Source organism: Triticum dicoccoides, chromosome 1A (genome assembly GCF_002162155.2).
Source record: "Triticum dicoccoides isolate Atlit2015 ecotype Zavitan chromosome 1A, WEW_v2.0, whole genome shotgun sequence".
NCBI lineage: Eukaryota > Viridiplantae > Streptophyta > Magnoliopsida > Poales > Poaceae > Triticum > Triticum dicoccoides.
The window spans coordinates 206,413,172-206,436,974 of record NC_041380.1 but is presented as its reverse complement, the minus strand read 5'-3'; the positions used below and the strand labels follow the sequence as shown (position 1 = coordinate 206,436,974).

Genomic DNA, 23,803 nt, shown 5'->3' with positions numbered 1-23,803 from the left:
TATGTGTGGCCGATCAAATGTGAAGGACCTGTATATTATTTCTCTTTGCGCACTGCAAACATCACATTTACAACTACACTCATTCTTGAAAGTTTTCCAGGTGTGATATTTACAGCTTTGGTGTTATCCTGTGGGAGCTAGCAACACTAAGAAAGCCATGGCATGGGATGAACCAAATGCAAGTTGTGGGCGCAGTTGGCTTCCAGGACCGACGGCTTGACATTCCAAAAGAAGTAGATCCTATAGTTGCATCAATTATACGTGATTGCTGGCAGAAGTAAGTTTTCTCAGTATAAGCTAAGTTCTTCTCTTTAAAGAAAAATCTTTACATGCAAACTTACACGTGTTTTTCTACCATCATTTTCATTTGCCAGGGATCCAAACTTGCGTCCTTCTTTCATCCAATTAACTAGCTACCTGAAGACATTGCAAAGGCTTGTAATCCCTTCACATCAGGAGACAGCGAGCAACCATGTACCCTATGAAATATCTTTATATCGGTGAACCGCACATCTCTACCCCGGGGTTGTCACCCACCAAGTGTGAATAAGCAGTAATTATGATTTTGTCACCATATTCGGGTCCAGTAGTCTGCAAATGCATGGCTTGATTGAGAGCCCCAGTCCCAGTCTAGATAGCATTCACCCCGCTGTTGCAAGCAAAAGCTCTGCTGCGGGGTATGTACAGTACATATAGGCGGATAAGATGAAACGGCAAGAGGAGAAAATTATACCGTTCTACATTTAGGTGGAACTGTGGATTGTGGAGTGACAGGGAGAGGGAAATGTGTAACTGTGGGACGAGTTAGTTGCATCACAAATAAGCTGGCAATCTGGAGCAGTGTGCATTGCGTGGTTGATTACTTTCTGCCATACTGAAATAAAGGTCACTTCAGTTTGTGTTTTGGTTGGAAAGATACCAAGTAGTAGTAGTTGAAAATAAAAATACTCAATTTGATTCGTTGAGGCTGTGCATTTAGTTAAAATTTGTTTCAAGCAGCTGTTAAAATTTGTTTCAAGCAGCTGTTTATGTTTGATAATTCCTGAAATTCACATGTTTTGCATATTTTTCAATGCTATTCAAGGGTAATTGCATCGCAAGAATTTAGATAGTTTTAGTGTACAACATTTTCCCACAGTTCTGAACAGTAATATTTTAAGGTATTACGTAACAGTACCTATTATGCAACGAGATGATGATCACTAATGTGCACAAGTCTTGATAGGATAGGTACGCAAAATGGTCTATGGTGGTTATCAATGCAATGAAAAGGAAGTACACAAAGGTGTTGTCGAGTTTACCGTCCTTGCTTACGGTTGAGGGTGTCAAAATGATGTAGTGGTCGTTGTCGATGGCGAGTCCGTGGCGAAGATGAGTGGTGATGGTGTCGATGTCAAACCGTCCCTAAGTTGCCGAAACGCGTTAGGAAACAAGAACTGCAACTCAAATTCTCAAAACAAAGCGTGTCAAAATTGTCAAGAGTTGGTAGCGGGTAAGCGGTGGTGGTATGCGGAAGTGATGGTGGTATGCCCGGTCAAAAATTTGCGAGAGTTAGGTGGGAAACGGAGCGATGGATGGGGCTGTTGCTGCCAGGGGCGGATGTGCAGGCTAGCGGGCCGGATGTCCTGGTCCTGGCTCCGTGGACGAACTCGGTGGATCTCGTGGAAAGAGAAAATTTCGGGGCAAAAATCGAGAGATTGCATGGATGGATTTGGGAGAAAATTTAGGGGAAGCTAGATCTACGAGTAACACATCAAATCCACCAATCAAATCCAACAAAACTTCATCATACCAACAAATCACAAAAATTTTGGGAGGGCTATTTTTGTGGGGATTTTCAAAATTGGGGCAAAAATCAACAAAACAAGGCTAGAAAACAAGGGTAGGGGCTCCAAATTCATGATCAACCAAGGCTCATGATACCAAGATGATCATGACCAAGCTGGCTCTGATACCAAGATGATGTAGGGTGGAAACCCTAGGGCCGATCTTTCATGATTGGAGCGGATCCTACAAAGAACACAAGGGGAAACGCGGGGGAAACGAGAGGAAACACTCAAACCAATGAGGAACGATCACACATGTGCTAGATCCATGAACATAAAGAGTGATACAAGATCCAAACGCAACAAAGGACGATACAAGAGGCGGTAGTTCTTCTTCGTGAGGAGGTCTTGAGGGGTCTTTCAGTTAGGGGTCTTGAATCCACTTGGGGGATCTTCTCCATAGAGGTCGTGAACTCCGATGGAGAATGTATCAAGTGGATGAGCAAAGCTCTGTCTCTCAAATGAGCTAATCCTTTGCTAACCCTAGAAAAGTGGAGGAGGGGTAGTATATATAGTCTAGGGGGGCGAAGGGGTACACTTTGCGCAGACAGGGGAGGCCGGATGTCCGGGCATCGGGCCGGATGTCTAGGCCTTCGCGAGGAGCCGGATGTCCGGGCTGGCGGGGTCCGGTCTTGGTGCTCTCTGGATAGGCGTGGTCCGGATTTCCAGGCCAGGGGCCGGATGTCCGGCGGCTCACGAAGAGCCGGATGTCGAGGCCTTTTACCGGATGTCCGGGCTGACGGGGTCCGGCTTCAGTGGTGTTTTGTGATGGGCGTCGGATTTCGGGCGGGGGCCGGATGTCTGGGCTAGAGTCGGGCCGGATGTCCGGGCCCTGTAGCTCGACGGCTGGGCGGCTGCTGGTGACACTTCCAAGGGCCGGATGTTCGGGTCCTGGGAACTTCTCCGGTTCCTTCCGTCGTTCCTCCTCATCCTTGTACTTTGGGACTTGTTCGTCTTCACGCGCATCTTCGAGAGGGCCTTCTTGATACCTGATCATGCACAACATCCCGGACTTAGGTAGTAGGCATGTCTCAAGTGGATCATATGGTATATCACTAAGGAGAGATGTCACCTCGGTCTTGAGATCTCTAGCTCGTGCTCGTGTCATTGGTCCTCTTGGCACTTGATGAGACGATGGTAGGTCCATGGGGATGACCATAGGATGCTCCACATCACTAGAATTAGGAATCATCTCACTAATGAAGAGAATAAACTGCCACTGTCTGTCTCCCAAGGGATATCAAACCGTATGATTCAAATGTACCTGCAATAAGTTCAGTAAATGTGATTAGGTTTATGGAACCCTAACCCTAGGGTGGGTAACTGTTGCAAATCAGCAAATGGTTGAATATAGAAAATGTGAGACAGTGGAGTGGTTGCCGGGTCCGCACTATAGTATTGTGGATAGAAAGTAAACACACAAATACGAGTAGGACATTGGATGCGTTTGGTTGCAAGGGTGGCCACGGGTGGGTTGGGATTGTCTAAAAAATAAATGTGTTTGGTTACAAATCACTTGAATGGTTCGAGTCAAAAAAAGAGAATATGCTTCGAAGATGCTGAACCGTTTCACCCAACCAAATTGGTCGAATAAAATGGCCACCCTTTGCATGCATGACCATGTGAGCATGATTTGTGGTCCCATCCTAAATAATTAGCTCATCTCTTATATTGAGCCAAACACATGAATTGCATGGTTCAATCCAAAAAAATTAAACGGTCCCAACCCATTCATACCACACCTTCAACCAAACGCATCCTAAGAATACTAAGCATCATGAAGGCCTTTATTTTGAAAAATTCAAAATTCAAAGAGTTTATTTTCAGAAAATGCTGAAAAGAAGTACACATGTATGCAAGGATGTAATGTGTGTGTGAAACAATTCAGGATGAAATACCTTAAATTGCGAGCTGCAAAAAAAAGTCATGGACTTTGAGGATCAACAATACACATGCTAAAAGGCCTGAGATGTCTTTCTTTTTGTTCTCATTTTAGCGTATCTCATTCAGGATGAAAATTTGTACACATGTACATTATGCATCTAGGTATGTGTATTTATTTTCATAATTTTTTGATAGATGCGAGGGTGTCCCGATCTTTCGATGAGATGATAACTATCGATTTGATGGAGACGACTTTGACAATCCGACTACAAACGTGCACGACATTGCGCCTTAGCAATCGCTAAACCAATCTCCTGAGGTTACTGACGATGCGGGAAGCATGATCAGCCTGACCACGAAGGTCTGTTCCTGCACGCAATCAAAGAACAAGCAAGAATATGATAATGCAATCTGAATATTGCGGATATATATGAAGTAGTGACAATGGTGGGGATCCGTAAGCGGTCTTGGTCTGGTCGTTGGACACAAACGAAGTACACGAAGTTGCAATGGCTAACTTTTAACTAAACAAATCCCAAGGAAAAAGCTACTAGATGGATCTACTTATATAGGAGCAAGGGGTGGCGGCCAAGGAGGTGGAAGGATGTCCCAAGGCAGCCTAAAACTAACCCTAGGTCGTACAAGGCTCATGGGCCCAAGTGGAGGTGATGCAACACCTTTGGACTTGTTATTTGACTCGGATTCTGCTGCAATGTCAGATTGTTTCGTCGATATCTCAATGCTCCGGATGAATTTGAAGGTGAATCCAATTGGATTGGAAACAACACGAAATCTAGTTTCCAACAAAAAAAGAATCACCCAATTCGGAGTTCGTATGAAAAAGTTGTTGGCGTTTTGAGTCAGGTATGTCTGTGTAGTCCGAATCTGAATGCAGAACGTGAGGGACTTGGACTCTATCTTCTCTTGGGCCAAAAGTGACGTGAGAGAACTTTTTGAACAACAAGTAAACATCTCTTTCTCCCTTATCTTCATATGTGGATTGTACAAATGCCCATATACCTGCAATTAGACAGAACACAAAAGTGTGTGAAGTATTTTTGTTCTGGATAACATAAATAGATTATTGAATAGTTTGCACTAGAAATCACCTGACAAATATGCATGTATGCAATATTTTTGGTCGTATCCAAGTTATTCATGTCCTCATCATTTTTTGAAACTAAATTTTTTCAATTTTAAACTTTTCAAATTAAGCCCTCCATGGAGCTCGGTCTCCATTTGGGCCCACGAAAAGGCACTACTGCACAGATCCCCATGTGCATGTTAGGCATTGGTGTTGGTAAGTGTAGCACTGGTGAGCACCTATGCAATACTCGTAGCAACATAAAAATGTTGTGTTTCATCATCAACGAAGGTAGTAGCACCCGAGATGGTTGGAAGGAGAGTAGGCGGTGCCACTGCATCTAAGCGCATGCAAGGAACATTGTTATCGGTATTTTGAGAAAAAAAATTCTACTCTTTTAGGATCTCCTTTAGGATACAAGGGTTCTTGAGTAAAAGAACCTCCTCTAGTACAAACATAGGCTTCAGACTTTCTAACAGATCTTGCCATATCACACAATAAATCTTGTTGATCACTCATCACTTGTTTAAGTTGAACTTGTATCATATCACAATGTTTAATAATACCATTAACATCCTGAGAGGTTCTTTCAAGATCTTGTAAATATTTAACAACCATAAAATTATCATTCAATTGCATTTGCATGTCCATATTAGATTGATGTTGTTTAATCACAAAGTTATCAGTTTCATCAAGCATAAATCAGGAGGTTTAGGATAAATAATATCACCTTCATCAAATTTATATAGAAAATGTACATCAACCATAGGACAATGAGTAATAGGCTCATATAATTTTTCAATAGGAGGTAAAATTTTAACTTCTTTAGCCTTGATACTTTTTTCCCTAGTGCACTTCTTTGCTTCTTTCATATCTTCTCGACATAAGAAAAGCAGACCTTTCTTCTTTTGAAGAGGTGAATATTCAGGTTCAGGTTCAGAGATAATCCAATCACTATTATTGTTTGTTATATTTCCAATAATTCCATGGCTTCTTTTAAAGCCTTTCGCCTGAAAACACTCCCTGCACAACTATCTAGGTATGTCCTAGACTCAGAGGTTAGTCCATCATAAAATATATCAAGTAATTCATTTTCCTTAAGAGGATGGTTGGGAACATTGCTTACAAGTATACAAAAAGCTCCCCCAAGCTTGAGGGTCTCTTCCTCAAGTTGAGTGAAATTATGAATAGCCTTAAAAGTTGCCAATCTCATATATAAAGGATACTATTTATCTACGAAAGTAGTAAAGAAATCTTGCGGAGTAGTGAAACTCTCAGGTTTTAAACTATCATACCACTCCTTACCATTATATTTCAATTAAAAAGGGGAAAACTTAGTCATTAAATATTTCCTGTTCATATATTTCTTAACAAAAAGATCAGTAATAGTATCAACCTTATTAAAGTGATCAAGTGCTTTTTCATTTTCATAGCCATGGAAAGAATCAAATTCAACCAAAGTAATTATTGTAGGATCAACAGAGAATTCATAAGCATCATCCTGTATGTATATAGGAGAAGACCAAACTTAGGACCGAGACAAAAATTATCTTTTAGTTCCTTGTTCTTAAATATTTCAATAAGGCATTTGATTCCACCTTCATCATTATAAGCTATACAAGTGTAGTAGGTAAATCGGGAAGGTATCTTTTAGTAGGTCTAACAGACGGTGTTTCAAGATTTTTAGCATTTCCTTCTCTTTAGCTTTAGCAATATGAGCATCTAAAAGATCTCCAACTGGAACAAAAGTATCAAACAAACTAGAAGCATCAGGTGTATCATCATAGTTTTCACTAGAAGCACAAGCAGTATCAATTATATGTGACATAGTAGTGTGAAGTACATGGATGTGGTGGTGGAGATGTCGCAATAACATGTGAATCATAAGCAACTTGAGTACACAGAGCAATACCTTTTCTTGTAGTAGATGGGAGGATTGTTGGTTTGAGATCCGGTTGTCCCCCTGTGATGGATAACAAATTCAACAACAAATAACTCTCCAAGTGAACTTATATAAACAGAGCTATACTCCCTGGTAACGATGCTACAAAATAGTCTTGATATCTCACAAGTGTAGGGGATCAACAGTCTTCAAGGGAAGTATTACAACCCAAATTTATTGGTTCGACAGATGGGGAAAAGAATATTTATAAGCCTTAGCATTTTAGTTGTCAATTCGATCACACATGGAAACAAATACTTCCTTGGCAACATTTATTAGTAGGAAAAGCAATGAAGTGAATGGAGCGGTGATTGCAAAGTACTAACGTAATCAACAATTCTCAGCAGTTGCCAAGAACAAAAGTGACTTAAAGAAAACAATAAGTACGGGAAGTGTAGGCATGGGTGACATCATGTTGTAATAGCCGTAACTCAAGGTGATAACAAACTAGTCCCAATTCATCAATCATGTGTTGGCATGTATTCAATATGTACTTGTAGTAAGAATTTGCATAACATCTTTTGTCCTACCAGCTGTTTCAATGGGATCCTAATGGAAATTATGGGTAACTAAGGTACTCCTTTTACAAAGTACTGGAGAAAATCATTAACAAACAATGAGTACATGTAATCCTGAAATCATAGTCATCCCCGTCGATACCATGATAGTTGTCAATTCAACGTCTAGGGTTCAGAACTATAGCAGGTGCATATAACTTGCAGATAAACATCCAAATCACACACACACACATTCATGAAAACATAAAGTGTTCATATCTGAAATCATGGCACTCTGACCCTAGTAGTTTTGGTAAGTGGAGGTTAAGGCTTTTTTTTGTAGAAAGCAATAATAGTTTTCTCCTATCTTTGTATATAGGGGGATCTACTCTATACATATGACACACTAGTAAACCCTAGCTATCCATAGCATACCGAGACACTTCCAGCACACCTCAGTCATAGCCTTGGACACAGAGGTACACTCTCTGGTAGTCCTATCACATGTTCAACCCATCAAGTTTCAAATTTAAGAATAGGTGATGAGATCAAGGTGATAGTTATCGACCAAGTTGCTCAAAGTTGTCCATAACCAAGGACACGACTAATCATGATCAATTTTATACACTTTGCAGAGGTTTGTGTACTTTACTCGTGAGATCTAGTCACATGCTTCTGCTACTAAGCTCATCTATAGAGTAGCCAGGTAGACCAGGACGAGACTTTTGGGAAGTAGTAGCCGATGCCACCAGGTGAACCCAGTCCAACCGACAATCTGACTACATTTGCTGGTCCACCAGGCCAGGTTCCCACAAATTAATTGGTCAAGACATATCCCATATTCACTCACGATTACATAGGGATGCTACTCAATTTGGAACTCATACAATCCCATTGATACCTGGGCGACAACCCCCACCAATTTCACACTCGATGATCCAATCAATGCCAATCCCCCAAGATGGTTCATTAATTAAGTTCTCATTAAGTATCCATCCAAATATAGTAACCTATAAACTAGTGTAGTTCCCACCCCGTTACATTGTAGCAAGCTAAGGATTTCCTAGTTATGGTTGCAAGAACAAGGTAATGAACCTATAACTTTGCTACTAGGTATCCTGTCTACAACATACAATAAATATTTCCCTAATCATGCATTCCTATTTGGAAAGTTTGACATGCAAGAAAATTGTAGGTGATTGTTGGAAATATGCCCTAGAAGCAATAATATTGTGTTATTATATTTCCATGTTCATAATCGAGGGTTTATATTCTATACTATAACTGCTATGATCCTAGAATATGCGATTCAGTGGAAAACTCATATGCACATGTGGATTGATAAACGGTAAAATTAGGTTCCTAGTCTCACCTCTAAGACTAGCTCAATTGTAACGATAGACCTAAAAAAACATTGAGAGTATGGCGTTGGAAGAACAATCATATTGAATTGACCCAAGCTTGTTTGTTATACTTTGAGATAATATCATCAGAAGTCAATTGTAATAACATGGAGTGTTAATGTGTGATTTAGTTCCTTGGACCATCAGAGTATCGTAGTCACTTCTTACTGTATGATGGACTCACGGGTTTCTCAAACGCCATCTGTAATATGGTGATCATAACGACAACTTACAGGTTCATTAGAAAGTTGGACAAGGGACTAGATAGCTCGAGAGTGGAATTTGCTCCTACGACGATGGAGAGATATTCTTAGGTCCCTCTCGGTGTGATGGCATCCGTCATCGTCTAGCCAGATATATGTGACTATGTCACGGGATGCCGACACATGTCAACGAGAAATAAGAACAAAACCGGCAACGAGGAAAACGGTATACGGAGCATGTGCATGACTCAAGAGGATACCGATATATCTCACCTCAGTTTTTGTAAAGTACCGCGAAGCAAAGGGAATAGCACATGATAACAAAAGGTTCACTCGGATGTCATTCATGTACTCAGAGGGATCAATATGGATGTCCACGGTTCCGCTATCGGTCATTGAACAAAAGGGGTTTTGTTCATGTCCATGTTTTACCAATCCTACAGGACAGGAGTAATCAGAAATATTTCTGAAATAGTTTCACTAATATCTGAAATAGTTTTGAGAAGAACCGGAAGCGTTTCGGGGTCACCGGAAGGGTTTCAGAGTTTATCGGGCAATACCGGGTATTACCGATAAATAATATATAGGTGGAGAATGTTTTTAGAGATGTTAAATTAATAATAAAATCTCTACTAATAGTTAGGAGCCTTTTTATTTAATTAAATATCAACGGGGCTTAAAAGGCCAAGTGGTGGAAGGAGAATTGGGCCACAAGGGCCTAATAGGGGGAGGCACCCCCTTTCCCACTTGGAAGGCCGAATTGGAGTTGGGGGAAGGATTCCTCCTCCCCCTAGGGTCGACGCAAGGAGGGAGGCCTCCTCCCCCTTGTGGCGCCCCTCCCCTCTCCCCTACAACTATATATACTATAGGATTTTGTCCATTGAGACACACAAGTTTTGGAGCCTCACCTGGTTCTCTAGTTCCGGTTCTAGTTGATCCTAGTTGATATAAACTAGAGCTATACCTAGATCCTCTAATCCTCATAATTAGAAGCCCAATGTGGTTCTATTCTCCTCCCTCTAATTCTATGGCAATGATTAACTCTGGACGGTGAAGCACTACAGGATCGTGAAGACCATACGCTTGCAACCCGTAGAGAGGCCATGCTTTCGGTCTTCCTTTTGAGGGATCACTCATTTATGGTTCGAGGGACTCCAAGTATGATCTACACCGAATCGTCTTCTTCCACTGCAACTCAGAGTTGGTAACAATTGCTACTTCTTGAGCTTGCGTTGATTTTCCCTTCAAGAGGAAAGGGTGATGCAGCAAAGTAGAGATACGTATTTCCCTCAGTTAAGAATCAAGGTATCAATCCAGTAGGAGGCACAAGCAAGTCTCCAATCTATGAACCTGCACAAACTAACAAACACTTGCACACAACGTGAAGAAGGGGTTGTCAATCCCTTCACGGTCACGAACAAGAGTGAAATCTAATAGAGATAGGTATAAAAGAATAATAAAAAAGCAAACTAAAGTAAATCTAAATAAATTGCACCAAGGTATTTTTGGGTTCTTTGGTTTATAGACCTGAAAATATATAATGGAAAATAGACCTGGGGGCCATAGGTTTCACTAGAGGCTTCTCTCTTGAAAGAAAACATACGGTAGGTGAACAAATTACTGTCGAGCAATTGATAGAAAAGCATAAAGTTATGACGATATCCAAGGCAATGATCATGAATATAGGCATCACGTCCATGTCAAGTAGACCAAAACGATTCTGCATCTACTACTGTTACTCCACACATCGACCGCTATCCAGCATGCATCTAGAGTATTAAGTTCATAAGAATGGAGTAATGCCTTAAGTAAGATGACATGATGTAGAGGGATAAACTCAAGCAATATGATGAAAACCCCATTTTTTACCCTTGATGGCAACAATACAATACGTGCCTCGCTACCCCTACTATGTCATTGGGTGAGGACACCGAAAGATTGAACCCAAAACTAAGCACCTCTCCCGTTGTAAGAAAAACCAATCTAGTTGGCCAAACTAAACCAATAATTAAAAGAGAAATACAAAGATATTTGATCATGCATAAAAGAGTTCAGAAAAGACTCAAATAATATTCATAGATAATCTGATCATAAATCCACAATTCATCGGATCTCGACAAACACACCGCAAAAGAATATTACATTAGATAGAACTCCAAGAACATCAAGGAGAACATGGTATTGAAGATCATAGAGAGAGAAGAAGCCATCTAGCTACTAGCGCTGGACCGTTAGGTCCATGATAAACTACTCACGCTTCATCAAAAGGGCAGCAAGGTTGATGTAGATGCCCTTCGTGATTGAATTCCCCTCCGCCAGGGTGCCGAAAATGGCCCCAAGATGGGATCTCACGGGAACAGAAGCTTGCGATGACGGAAAATTATTTTGGTGGATGCCTCTGATGGTTTGGGAATATTTGAGAATTTATAGTGCAAGAATTAGGGTTGGAGGACTCCTGAGGGCCCCACAAGCCCTTAGGGCGCCCCCTAGGGCATGCCTAGGAGGCTTGTGGCCTCCTTGAGAAGCTTCTGCCCCCCTCTCCAAGTCGTACGGGTTTCTTCTGGTCCATGAAAAATCATCGTGAAAGTTTATTCCGTTTTGACTCGTTTGATATTCCTTCTCTGTAAAACTCAAAAACAAGGAAAAACAGAAACATGCACTAGGTTCTAGGTTAATAGGTTAGTCCCAAAAATAATATAAAATAACATATTAATGCATATAAAACATCCAAAAAGATAATATAATAGCACGGAACAATCAAAAATTATATATACATTGGAGACGTATCAAGCATCCCCAAGCTTAATTCCTGCTCATCCTCGAGTAGGTAAATGATAAAAACAGAATTTTTGATGTGGAATGCTACCTAACATATTTATCCATGTAATCTTCTTTACCGTGGCATGAATATTCAGATCCATAAGATTCAAAACAAAAGTTTAATATTGACATAAAAACAATAATACTTCAAGCATACTAATAAAGCAATCATGTCTTCTCAAAATAACATGGCCAAAGAAAGTTATCCCTAAAAAATCATATAGTCTGGCTATACTCCATCTTCATCACACAAAGTATTTCATCATGCACAACCCCAGTATTAGTCAAGCAATTGTTTCACACTTTAGTATTCTCAAACTTTTTCAACTTTCATGCAATACATGAGCGTGAGCCATGGATATAGCACTACAGGTGGAATAGAATATGGTGGTTGTGGAGAAGACAAAAAAGAAGGAGAAAGTCTCACGTCAACTAGGCATATTAACGGGCTATGGAGATGCCCATCAATAGATATCAGTGTGAGTGAGTAGGGATTTCCATGCAACGGATGCACTAGAGCTATAAGTGTATGAAAGCTAACAAAGAAACTAAGTGGGTGTGCATCCAACTCTCTTGCTCACGAAGACCTAGGGCAATTTGAGGAAGCCCGTCATTGGAATATACAAGCCAAGTTCTATAATGAAAATTTCCCACTAGTACATTAAAGTGACAAAATAGGAGACTCTCTATCATGAAGAACATGGTGTTACTTTGAAGCACAAGTGTGGAAAAAGGATAGTAACATTGTCCCTTCTCTCTTTTCTCATTTGGGCTTCTTTGGCCTCTTTTCTTTTATTTTGGATCCTTTGGCCTCTTTTATTTTTTATAAAGTACGGAGACTCAACCCAACTTCTGAGGGAATCATAGCTTCCATCATCCTTTCCTCACATGGGACAATGCTCTAATAATGATGATCATCACACTTTTATTTGCTTACAACTCAAGAATTACAACTCGATACTAGAACAAAATATGACTCTATATGAATGCCTCCAGTGGTGTACTGGGATGTGCAATGATCTAACGTAGCAAATGACATCAAAAAATGGACAAGCCATGAAAACATCATGCCAGCTATCTTACGATCATGCAAAGCAATATGACAATGATGGTGCATGTCATAATAAACAGAACGGTGGAAGTTGCATGGCAATATATCTCGGAATGGTTATGAAATGCCATAATAGGTAGGTATGGTGGCTGTTTTGAGGAAGGGTATATGATGGGTTTAATGCACCCGCGAAAGTTGCGCGGTACTAGAGAGGCTAGCAATGGTGGAAGGGTGAGAGTGCGTATAATCCATGGACTCAAGATTAGTCATAAAGAACTCACATACTTATTGCAAAAAAATATTAGTCATCGAAACAAAGTACTACACGCAAGCTCCTAGGGGAGAGGTTGTAGGAGTTAACCATCGCGCGCTCCCGACCTCCACACAAAGGATGACAATCAAAAAATAAATCATGCTCCGACTTCATCACATAATGGTTCACCGTACGTGCATGCTATGTGAATCAGAAACTTTAACACAAGTATTTCTACCAATACACAATTACTCACTAGCATGACTCTAATATCACCATCTTTATGTCTCAAAACAATATGCAAGGAATCAAACTTCTCAAAGTATTCAATGCTCTTTATATGAAAGTTTTTTACTATATCCCTCTTGGATGCCCATCATATTAGGATTAAATTCATAACCTAAGCAAATTACCATGATGTTTAAAGACTCTCAAAATAATATAAGTGAAGCATGAGAGTTCAACAATTTCTATAAAATAAATCCACCGCCGTGCTCTAAAAAGATATAAGTGAAGCACTAGAGCAAACTGCCTAGCTCAAAACATATAAATGAAGCACATAGAATATTCTAATAAATTCACGATTAATGCGCGTCCCTCTCAAAAGGTGTGTACATCAAGGATGACTGTGGCAAACTAAAAAGAAAAGAGTCATATCATACAAGACGCTCCAAGCAAAACACATATCATGTGGTGAATAAAAATATAGCCTCAAGCAAATTTACCGATGGAACAAAGACGAAAGAGGGGATGCCATCCAGGGCAACCCTAAGCTTAGATGCTTGGTTGTTCTTGAATATTACCTTGGGGTGCCTTGGGAATCCCCAACTCTCAGGCTCTTGCCACTCCTTATTCCATAGTCCATCAAACCTTTACCCAAAACTTGAAAACTTCACAACACAAAACTCAACAGAAAACTCGTGAGATCCATTAGTATAATAAAATAAATCACCACTTTAGGTACTGTTGTGAACTCATTCTAAATTCATATTGGTGTAATATCTATTCGAACTTCTCCATGGTTCATACCCCCGATACTACCCATATATTCATCAAATTAAGCAAACAACACATAGAAAACAGAATCTGTCAAAAACAGAATAGTCTGTAGCAATCTGAAAACTTCCTACACTTATGTAACTCCAGAAATTCTGAAAAAATAGGAAAATCTGGGAAATTTGTATATAAATCTTGTGTAAAATGTTCAGATCAAAATCATGCTTCTGTGATTTTTGAAAATTCTTTCAATGAGCGTAAAAGTTTCTATTTTCCAGCAAGATCAAATCAACTATCACCATAAACCATCCCAAAGGTCTTACTTGGCTCAAACACTAACTAAAACACTAAACCACAATTACTACATAAGTAATAATGTGTATTTATTGAAAAACAGAACCAAAAACAAAAACACAAAATAAAATTGGGTTGCCTCCCAACAAGTGCTATTGTTTAACGCCCCTAGCTAGGCATAAAACATAGATCTAGGTATTGTCATCTTTGGTATTAAATTCATAAGCAACCCTCATAATAGATTCATATGACAACTTAATTTTATTTCTTGGAAAGTGTTCCGTACCCTCCCTTAACAGAATTTGAAATCTAATGTTTCCTTCTTTCATATCAAGAATCACACCAATCGTTCTAAGGAAAGATCTAACAAGAATAATAGGACATGTAGGATTGCAATCTATATCAAGCAATATAAAATCTACAGGCACATAATTCCTATTTGCAACAATAAGAACATCATCAATCCTTCCCATAGGTTTCTTAACAGTATAATCGCTAGATGCAAATTCAAGGAATGATCATCAGGTTTATGGAAACCTAGCACATCACATAAAGTTTTTGGAATCATGGAAACACTAGCACCAAATCACACAAAGCATTACACTCATAATCTTTAATTTTAATCTTAATTGTAGGTTCCCACTCATCATAAATCTTTCTAGGGATAGAAACTCCCAACTCAAGTTTTTCTTCAAAAGATTTCATCATAGCATCAACAATATGTTTATTAAAGCTTTGTTTTAATTATAAGCATGCGGTGGATTCAACATGGATTGCAAAAAGGAAATACAATCTATCAAAGAACAATTATCATAATTAAAATTCTTGAAATCCAAAAGACTGGGTTCATCGCTACATAAAGTTCTGACCTCTCCAATCCCACTTTTATAGATTTTTTCATTAAGATCTTTAAACTCCAAATGATTGGGACGCCTTCTAGTTAAAGTTGACTCATCTCCATTGCCATATTTATCAAGATTTATATTAGAAAACAAAGATTCAATAGGAGTCACATCAATTACTTTAAGATCTTCATCATTATTTTCGAGGTACTCCGGCTCATTGGCCATCTAATTTACCAAAGTGGTTTGCTTATCGGAAATTTGGCCTACTAAATTTTCAACATGAGAAAATTGAGATTTAAGGCCATATATTTCCTTAGTAACATCATCGAGCTCTTTATTAATATATTCCATCATAGTTTTTTGTTCTTTAAGTTTGTTCCTAAAGAAACTATTATGCTCAAATTGTACAGACATGAAGCTTTTAGCATTGTTTACAATCTCTTCCAACTTTCTATAGTAAAAATCAAGGCTCTTAGGCCGAGCCATGAAGGCAAGCAAGCAATCTAGCACACAAGCAAACAAAAAGCAAATGAAAAGACGAAAGAAGGGCGAAGAAAAAGGCAAATATTTTTGTGTTTTTCTGAAAATGTTTTAGAAGTGGGGGAGAGGAAAACGAGAGGCAAATGGCAAATAATGTAAGTGCAAGAGATGAGAGTTTATGATGGGTACTTGGTAGGCTTGATGTAGAACCTCCCCGGCAACGTCGCCAGAAATTCTTCCTGCTATTTCTTGAGCTTGCGTTGATTTTTCCCTTGAAGAGGAAAAGGTGATGCAACAAAGTAGAGATAAGTATTTCCCTAAGTTAAGAACCAAGATATCAATCCAGTAGGAGGCACAAGCAAGTCTCCAATCTATGCACCTGCACAAACTAACAAACACTTGCACACAACACGAAGAAGGGGTTGTCAACCCCTTCATGGTCATGAAAAAGAGTGAAATATAATAGAGATAGGTATAAAAGAATAATAGTAAGGCAAACTAAAGTAAATTTAAATAAATTGCAGCAAGGTATTTTTGGGTTTTTTGGTTTATAGATCTGAAAATATATGACGGAAAATAGACCCGGGGGCCATAGGTTTCACTAGAGGCTTCTCTCTTGAAAGAAAACATACGATGGGTGAACAACTTACTATAGAGCAATTGATAGAAAAGCGCAAAGGTATGACGATATCCAAGGCAATGATCATGAATATAGGCATCACGCCCGTGTCAAGTAGACCGAAACGATTCTGCATCTAAAACTATTACTCCACACATCGACCGCTATCCAGCATGCATCTAGAGTAGTAAGTTCATAAGAATGGAGTAACGCCTTAAGTAAGACTAGCAAAAGGGCCACCCGCTCTTAATTTACAAAAAAATGGTCTATAATCTGAGTATTTGTAGCTATGTCCCAAACAAAGTTGGTCTTTGCCTAGAAAAGCACAATTTCAACATTCCACATGTCTTCTATTTAAATATGGCTTGCATGTAGATTTAATATGTACAAAGAAAGGGGCAAGTGATCTTCAGTTTTGTCTCAAATCCTGATTTTGCTGAGATGTTCATCCATAATTCCACAATCTGGATCAGTACCAATATGAAAAAAGACTGATAATACATTGTTGATTAAGATTGCACTCTAGATAGTATTTTTTAAATGGTTAATAGGTAAAATAACATCATATATAGATTCTATATAGTTTTGTAATCAAATTTCATATATAACATGTTAAATTTGGAGTTACGGTTTAGAAGATATGAGTATTTTAAAAAAGCTATTTGATATGTACTGCGGGTTTAATGTCAGAAACATCAGGGGTCTTTCTATAAAATAGTATGACAGACTAAGCATACCTATTTTCTTTATTAGTAGGTATAGATGACATGATGTAGATGGATAAACTCAAGCAACATGATGAAAACCCCATCCTTTTACCCTTGATGGCAACAATACAATACATGCCTCGCTACCCCTACTATGTCACTGGGTGAGGACACCGCAAGATTGAACCCAAAACTAAGCACCTCTCCCATTGCACGAAAAACCAATCTAGCTGGCCAAACCACACCGATAATTCAAAGAGAAATACAAAGATATTTGATCATGCATAAAAGAGTTCAGAAAAGACTCAAATAATATTCATAGATAATCTGATCATAAATCCACAATTCATCAGATCTCGAGAAACACACCGCAAAAGAATATTACATCGATAGAACTTGAAGAACATCAAGGAGAACATGGTATTGAAGATCATAGAGAGAGAAGAAGACATCTAGCTACTAGCTATGGACCCTTAGGTCCATGGTAAACTACTCACGCTTCATCGGAAGGGTAGCAAGGCTGATGTAGATCCCCTCCGTGATCGTAGCCCCCTCCGGTAGGGTATCAAAAAAGGCCCCAAGATGGGATCTCACGGGAAGAGAGGCTTGCGGCGGCGGAAAAGTATTTTGGTGGATGCCTCTGATGGTTTGGGAATATTTGGGAATTTATAGTGCAAGAATTAGGGTTTGAGGACCCCTGAGGGGCCCACAAGCCCTCAGGGCACCCCCCTGGGGTGTGCCTAGGAGGCTTGTGGCCTCCTCGGGAAGCTTCTGCTGTCCTCTCCAAGTCCTACATGTGTCTTCTAGTCCAAGAAAAATCATCTCAAAGTTTTATTCCGCTTGGACTCCGTTTGGACTCTGGTTGATATTCCTTTTCTGTAAAACTCAAAAACAAGGAAAAAACAGAAACTGGCACTGGGCTCTAGGTTAATAGGTCAAAAACAAGTTTTTTTGTTTTCTACTACGTTTCCTAACAATGGCATCATGAGCGGTTCTATGAGTAGATGTAGGTTTCGATCTAGATCACATTTGGATGTGAGGGTTTGATGTTCTTGCTATGCTTCGCTTCAGTTTTGCTTTGGTTCAGTTCATTGACGGCATGATGTAGCTTTGCACAAAGTTCCGACAATCTATAGGCTCTGGCTATCGATGATCTGCTAACAGTTCTTTGGGCTTCATCATAGTCAAGACTCAAGAATAGTGAACTATCGCAAAAACGAGAGGGTGATGAAGATGTTTGATCTTCTAGGGGGCCATGAGTATTGATGAAGTTTAGTGTGTGGCTAGAGATTTTTAATTAGTCTCGTCCCTCACACACCCCGAAAGTTAATCTAGCAACACGAATTTTCGCCTTGATGGTGGACGCAGGTAGCTAGTGTTATCCATAAACCCTAGAAGCCACGTAATTTTTTTTTCAAACTGACTAGAGGACGTCTAACTTGGTTTTGTAGGTTGTATGTGATGTGGTATACTCTTCATCATGATAACGAGTTTATGTATGAGATGGTTATATGCTGTAATGTTAAGTGGCTTGCGCGCCACAGTACAACATGATGGCCGGAGCCAAGGGATTGTCATTTTAATCACCTGCATGTCAACCTCATTATTTATTCCATGAAAGTAGCATGTAGGATCCTGGAGCTTCACCAGGCGCACGAGAACAAAAGCATTGCCACGACGACAGTGTTCAAAATTGTCTCCACGGCAGCATTTTCGGAGAATTTTCATGAAGACCTTGGAGGACCATGGATATGTTCCTGGCGGCCAGGGCTATAGCATATCATGCTATGATGAATATCCCAAGATGTTCATCCCTTTGTTGTTTGCACCCTTCGATTGTGCAATAGTCAATTATTAGGGTGATCTCTCACATGAAAATATCTAGTAGTTAATGCTCTTCCTAGTGTAGCAACCATCTAGATCACATAGCTTTTTAGAGTGCGTCATGCTACCATGGGTACAAATAAAGGTGAAGTGTAAGGCAGGTGAAGGTAAGACCTCACACTAGAAACACTCAGTTATCTTGAAGGTCTGGCAAAAACGTTCTGAGCTCAAAGCACAAAGCATAGAAAGATGAACAAGAGTCATATGGAGATATGATCGGCAAGTTTGCCTACCGATTGCAGTTCATGTCATCAGTGATGCTACCATCAATGGCCGCGAATAAGATCAGGATCTTGAATCACTCAGTTTCAATTATGAAATATATTGATTTGAGTGAGAGCGCACTTTATATTAAAATTAGGTTAATCATTAGTGCAAATTAATTATGAATAATGTGCATGTGTTGTTTGCATTATAGTTGTAGAATAATGGCCCATGGTTCCATATTTCCTATTGAAATTGATTAGCTGTTATTTATCTGGTTGAATCTTTACGATTGATAAACATGATGAGAGGATCGTGCTCTAGAGTGCCAAGTGTTGGTGCTAAAACTGACATATCTCAGGTAGGGGGTCCTAATCTTGATGGTAACAGGGAGAGTAGGAACATGATGTTTTACCCAGGTTCGGGCCCTCTTGATGAGGTAAAACCCTACGTCCTACTTATATATTGATTGTGACGGGGGTACAAATTACAGATTGATCTACTTCGAGAACGTATGAGTTTGTCTAAGCTTAAACCTTGCGAATATGAAGGCACATGCCTCTATGGACTAAACCCCACGGCTTATATAGACGCCGGGGGTACCTAGGGTTTACAGATGGTTGGTTACAATATAGGTGAAAGTGCGTTATATCGACTAGAGGGGGGGGGGGTGAATAGGCGATTTTTATGAAAGTCTTCAAAACGTGGAAGTTATGAAGACAAATGATAGAAATAAACCTATTACCCTGCAGCGGAAGGTAGACTACACTAGGCAAGCCATAGTCAAGTATTCAATAGAGTGAAAGCACAATGACTAATAGCAGCAATGTAGTAAGGATCAGGTAGGAAGATATTGTGAAGCCACACAGAACACGCAGTCACTCAGTGAAGACAAAAGATAGTGCGAACATACAATGACTTCACAAGGAGTAACAGTAAGTAAAGGGAAGGGAAGATGAAACCAATGACTCGCTGAAGACATTGATTTGTTTGACCAGTTCCAGTTGCTGTGACAACTGTACGTCTGGTTAGGGCAGCTAGGTATTTAAACCTTAGGACACACAGTCCCGGACACCCAGTCCTGAACACGCAGCTCAGGACACCCAGTCCTCACCGTATTCCCCTTGAGCTAAGGTCACACAGACCTCGCCCAATCACTCTGGCAAGTCTTCAAGGTAGACTCCCAAACCTTCACAGACTTTGTTCACCGGCAATCCATAATGTCTCTTGGATGCTCAGAACGCGATGCCTAACCGGCTGGAGGATGCATAGTCCTAAAGTGTAATAAGTCTTCAGATCACACAGACAAGAAGACTTAAGTGATGCCTAATTCTCTTTGGCTCTGGGTGGTTAGGGCTTTATCCTCGCAAGGAATTCTCTCTCAAAGGCTTCGAGGTGGGTTGCTCTCAAACGACAAAAGCCGTACTCTGAATCTGAGTAGCCAACCGTTTGTGGTTGTAGGGGGTGGTCTATTTATAGCCACTTGGCAACCCGACCTGAATTGTCCGAAATGACCCTGGGTCACTAAGGAACTGACACATGTTCCAACGGTTAGATTTCAAACTCACACGACAACTTTACTTGGGCTTCAAGCAAAACTGACTTGCCCGACTCTGGACAAGATTCGCTCTCAAAGTCTTCACTCGAAGACATAGGTTTTGTTTAAGCATCACTTCAGTCATTCTGACTGGTTCTCTTAGACCCCACTTAACAGTACGGTGGTTTCTATGACTCAACACAGAAGAAAGAGAACTACAAAAGATCTAAGTCTTCGAGCTCCATAGGCTTCATGTGGTGTCTTCTCTTGTCATAGTCTTCAATGTGAATATCTTCATATACCACCTTTGACTTCAATGTCTTCATACATTTTTAGGGGTCATCTCTGGTAGGAAAACCGAATCAATGAGGGACTTCTACCTGTGTTATCCTGCAATTCTCACAAACACATTAGTCCCTCAACTAGGTTTGTCGTCAATACTCCAAAACCAACTAGGGGTGGCACTAGATGCACTTACAATCTCCCCCTTTTTGGTGATTGATGACAAACTAGTTGAAGTTTTCAACGGGGAATATAATCTGTGAAATTGTAAAGGATAAGGAATTGTCTTCATAAGTTGCAAGGGCTCCCCCTGAAGATGTGCATATAAGTAATTTGCCTTTGGAATGCAAATGCACATGGCAGGTTGTACTTGTGGAGATCCACTTCAACTTATGATGACAATCCACTATGCATGTGAAAGTATATGAAGATAATGACATGCATAATGGAAAATGGACGTCTGCAGAATGATCTAAGTGCGGAATTTATCGTCGCACATGCGGAATTTATGATCGCAACACAAGGTGGCAGATAAGTAGCAGACGACCATCGAGTTTAAGTGTTACAACTCAAAGAACCAAATGTAGCAAAACGAGAGTTGTAAGCACGAAGCAAAATATAAAGCACCCGCCCATATGGACCCGCTTGAAGACTATCAACCTCATATGCTTCTCCCCCTTTTGTCAGTAAGGACCAAAAAGGTTTGAAGACATAGAGTATCTACTCGTTCCCATGAGGAGTAGGTGAAGCAGCAGGGTCGTTGGTGGTGTTTGGCGGTGCTGAAGAGCTTGGAGCAGAGTCGAAGCGTGCTGAAGGAGGTGGCAGTGAAGTAGCATCGTCTTCATCCTCGATCACTCTGGCATTCACAATTGCAGCAGAGGAAGAGAACTCAGAGTCTTCAAGGGATGGAGTTCGTCGCGGCACTGCCCTTCGAGGAGGTGTGGAGTCAAACTTGAATCGCTCAGTGAAGCCATCCTCTTGAAGATCATCTTCAGAACACATCAGCGTTAGCCCTTTCCATGTGCGGCGAGAGGTTTCATGGGCAACAAAAGCATTCTTGGTGGCAAGATTACGAATGCTATTAACATCCACCAAGAGGCTTTGCATCTGACGCTTCAGCCAGTCATGATGCCTATCCTGTTTCTGATGAAGAGCCACAAGAAGCTCTCGGTTGTTGAGAACATGAGTGCGCTTATTGGGTCGTGGAGCAGTTGTACTGTCAGTGGCTTCAGTGAGAGCAGGATGTGGTGCATGTGTAGTGCCAGCCAAAGGATATACACGAGTTACGGCTTCCACGCCTTCAACATTCTGAGTGAAACTTTGATGCTCTGCATTCTGAAGACGGAGAGGTTCCTTGGCAGGCTCAGGATAGATTGCTTCAATAGACATATCCACATCAGGCAAAAAGATCCGATGGTTGCGGGACGAGGCTGATATGAGATAGCGGAGTGAAGTTTGATCAGCCGCATCACCCAAGGGGCGTAGAACTTCAAACCAAACAGATTAGAGCCAGATGCAGCAAGTTGGCGAATGAAGAAATCCTGTGTATTGAAGCATTTTCCATGAAGAATGTAGAAGACCAAAGTCTTCATTGCACCTTCCAGCTTGGCATGGGGAGAATGTCCTTTGATTGGCCAGAGAGTTCGCCTTATGATGTGATAAATGGTTCTTGGCAGATACTCAAGGTCTTCAACAAAGAACTCCATGGGATAAGCAGCATCTTGGGGCAATGGCTTCATCATACTGAGCATCTGACTCATATTAGGTTCAGCCTTCTGAAAGATGCTCTCAATAGCTTCACTATGAAGCTGACAGCCATGCTCGTAGAGATCGCCAGGAGTGGGCAAACTAGTGAGCTCAATGATGTCAAAGGCTTTGGCTTCATGATGAACATTTCCTGTCATCCACTCCAGGACCCAAGTCTTCAGATCTCTGCTATACCCGCGTATGTGAAGTGTGGCATAGAATTGGAGCAGCAACTCTTCATTCCAATGCTCTTGGTCAGTGACGAACGGCAGCAGTCCAACCTCTTTGAAGCAATCCAGAGCTTCTTCCAGATAGTGCAGACCAGCTATTGCTTCAATGTCAAGGCGCTTGTGTGGGAAGATGCGACCTTGGTTGTAAAGAACGCATGAGTAATAGCTTCGTTGCGGATAACTCCAGAACCGATCAGATGATATTCTTTCCCTGGAGTAGGGGTTCCTGGAGCCGTTGAAGAATGTGTTGTCTGCTCTGAAGCCATTGATATTGAAGGAGCCAGGTGCTGATGCAGGACCAGGGAACCTTGGCAATCTTGGGATTGTCTTCTGTACCTGAGGCCTGTGCTCAACATGATAGTCGAACTGGGGACCGGCAGCAGACTCAGGAATAGAAGTGGCGGGATCAGTGGCTTCGCTAACTTCTGGTGCTTTTGTTGGTGAGGGCTCCACATTAGCTTCAGCCATGACAGCGTCAGTGGCTTCAGTGGTGTTGGTGGTGGCAGCCTCAAGATGTTCAACCTCCACTTGACGAGCAGGAGGATCGGTCACGATCACGTTCTCCTCGAGAACTGCTTCTTGGTGGGACAGGGGAGTGGCAACTTGTGGGACTTCTTCTTCCGCGGCTAATGCAACCGGATTGTCTTCAACAGAGACTTGAGGCCTTGGACCTTTGCGAAGCTTGCGCAATGCGGGTGACGCCTGTGGAGTTGCTGTTGGCTGGGCCTCAAGGTCTTCATTCTCTTGTGGGCGATCCGCCCATGAAGCATCCTGTGCAATTGGCGTCAGTGGACGACCAATGCTAATGAGTTTGCTGTGCGTTAGCACAGGCGATGATACCTGTTGGTGTTCTAGATGAGGAAGGGCTGCATCATCTTCAACATGGTCATGATGACCAATGTCTTCAGCAGCAATGGGATCAGCTGCTGGAAAGTCTTCAGCTTCACGAGCCTCTATGAAAGCAGGCTCATGGACAGTCAGTTGACGTTCTTGTGGATCGGCGTCGGGGTGAACCA

The 23,803-nt window shown here is 40.9% G+C and overlaps 1 protein-coding gene across 2 annotated transcripts in view; it reads left to right on the top strand.

The window, feature by feature from the left end:
• The window catches only part of LOC119266781 (serine/threonine-protein kinase EDR1-like), a 12,699-nt gene extending 11,740 nt beyond the window's left edge, over nt 1–959 (top strand). Inside the window, exons 12-13 of one of the 2 annotated variants that reach the window (XM_037548062.1) lie at nt 101–277; nt 375–959. In XM_037548062.1, coding sequence (XP_037403959.1) covers nt 101–277; nt 375–504 — 307 coding nt within the window. In that variant the 3' untranslated portion in view covers nt 505–959. Of the gene's footprint in view, nt 1–92; nt 278–374 lie in introns of those variants that run through there. The other variant, XM_037548070.1, reaches the window with a different exon arrangement.
• The last annotated feature ends 22,844 nt before the right edge of the window (nt 960–23,803 follow it).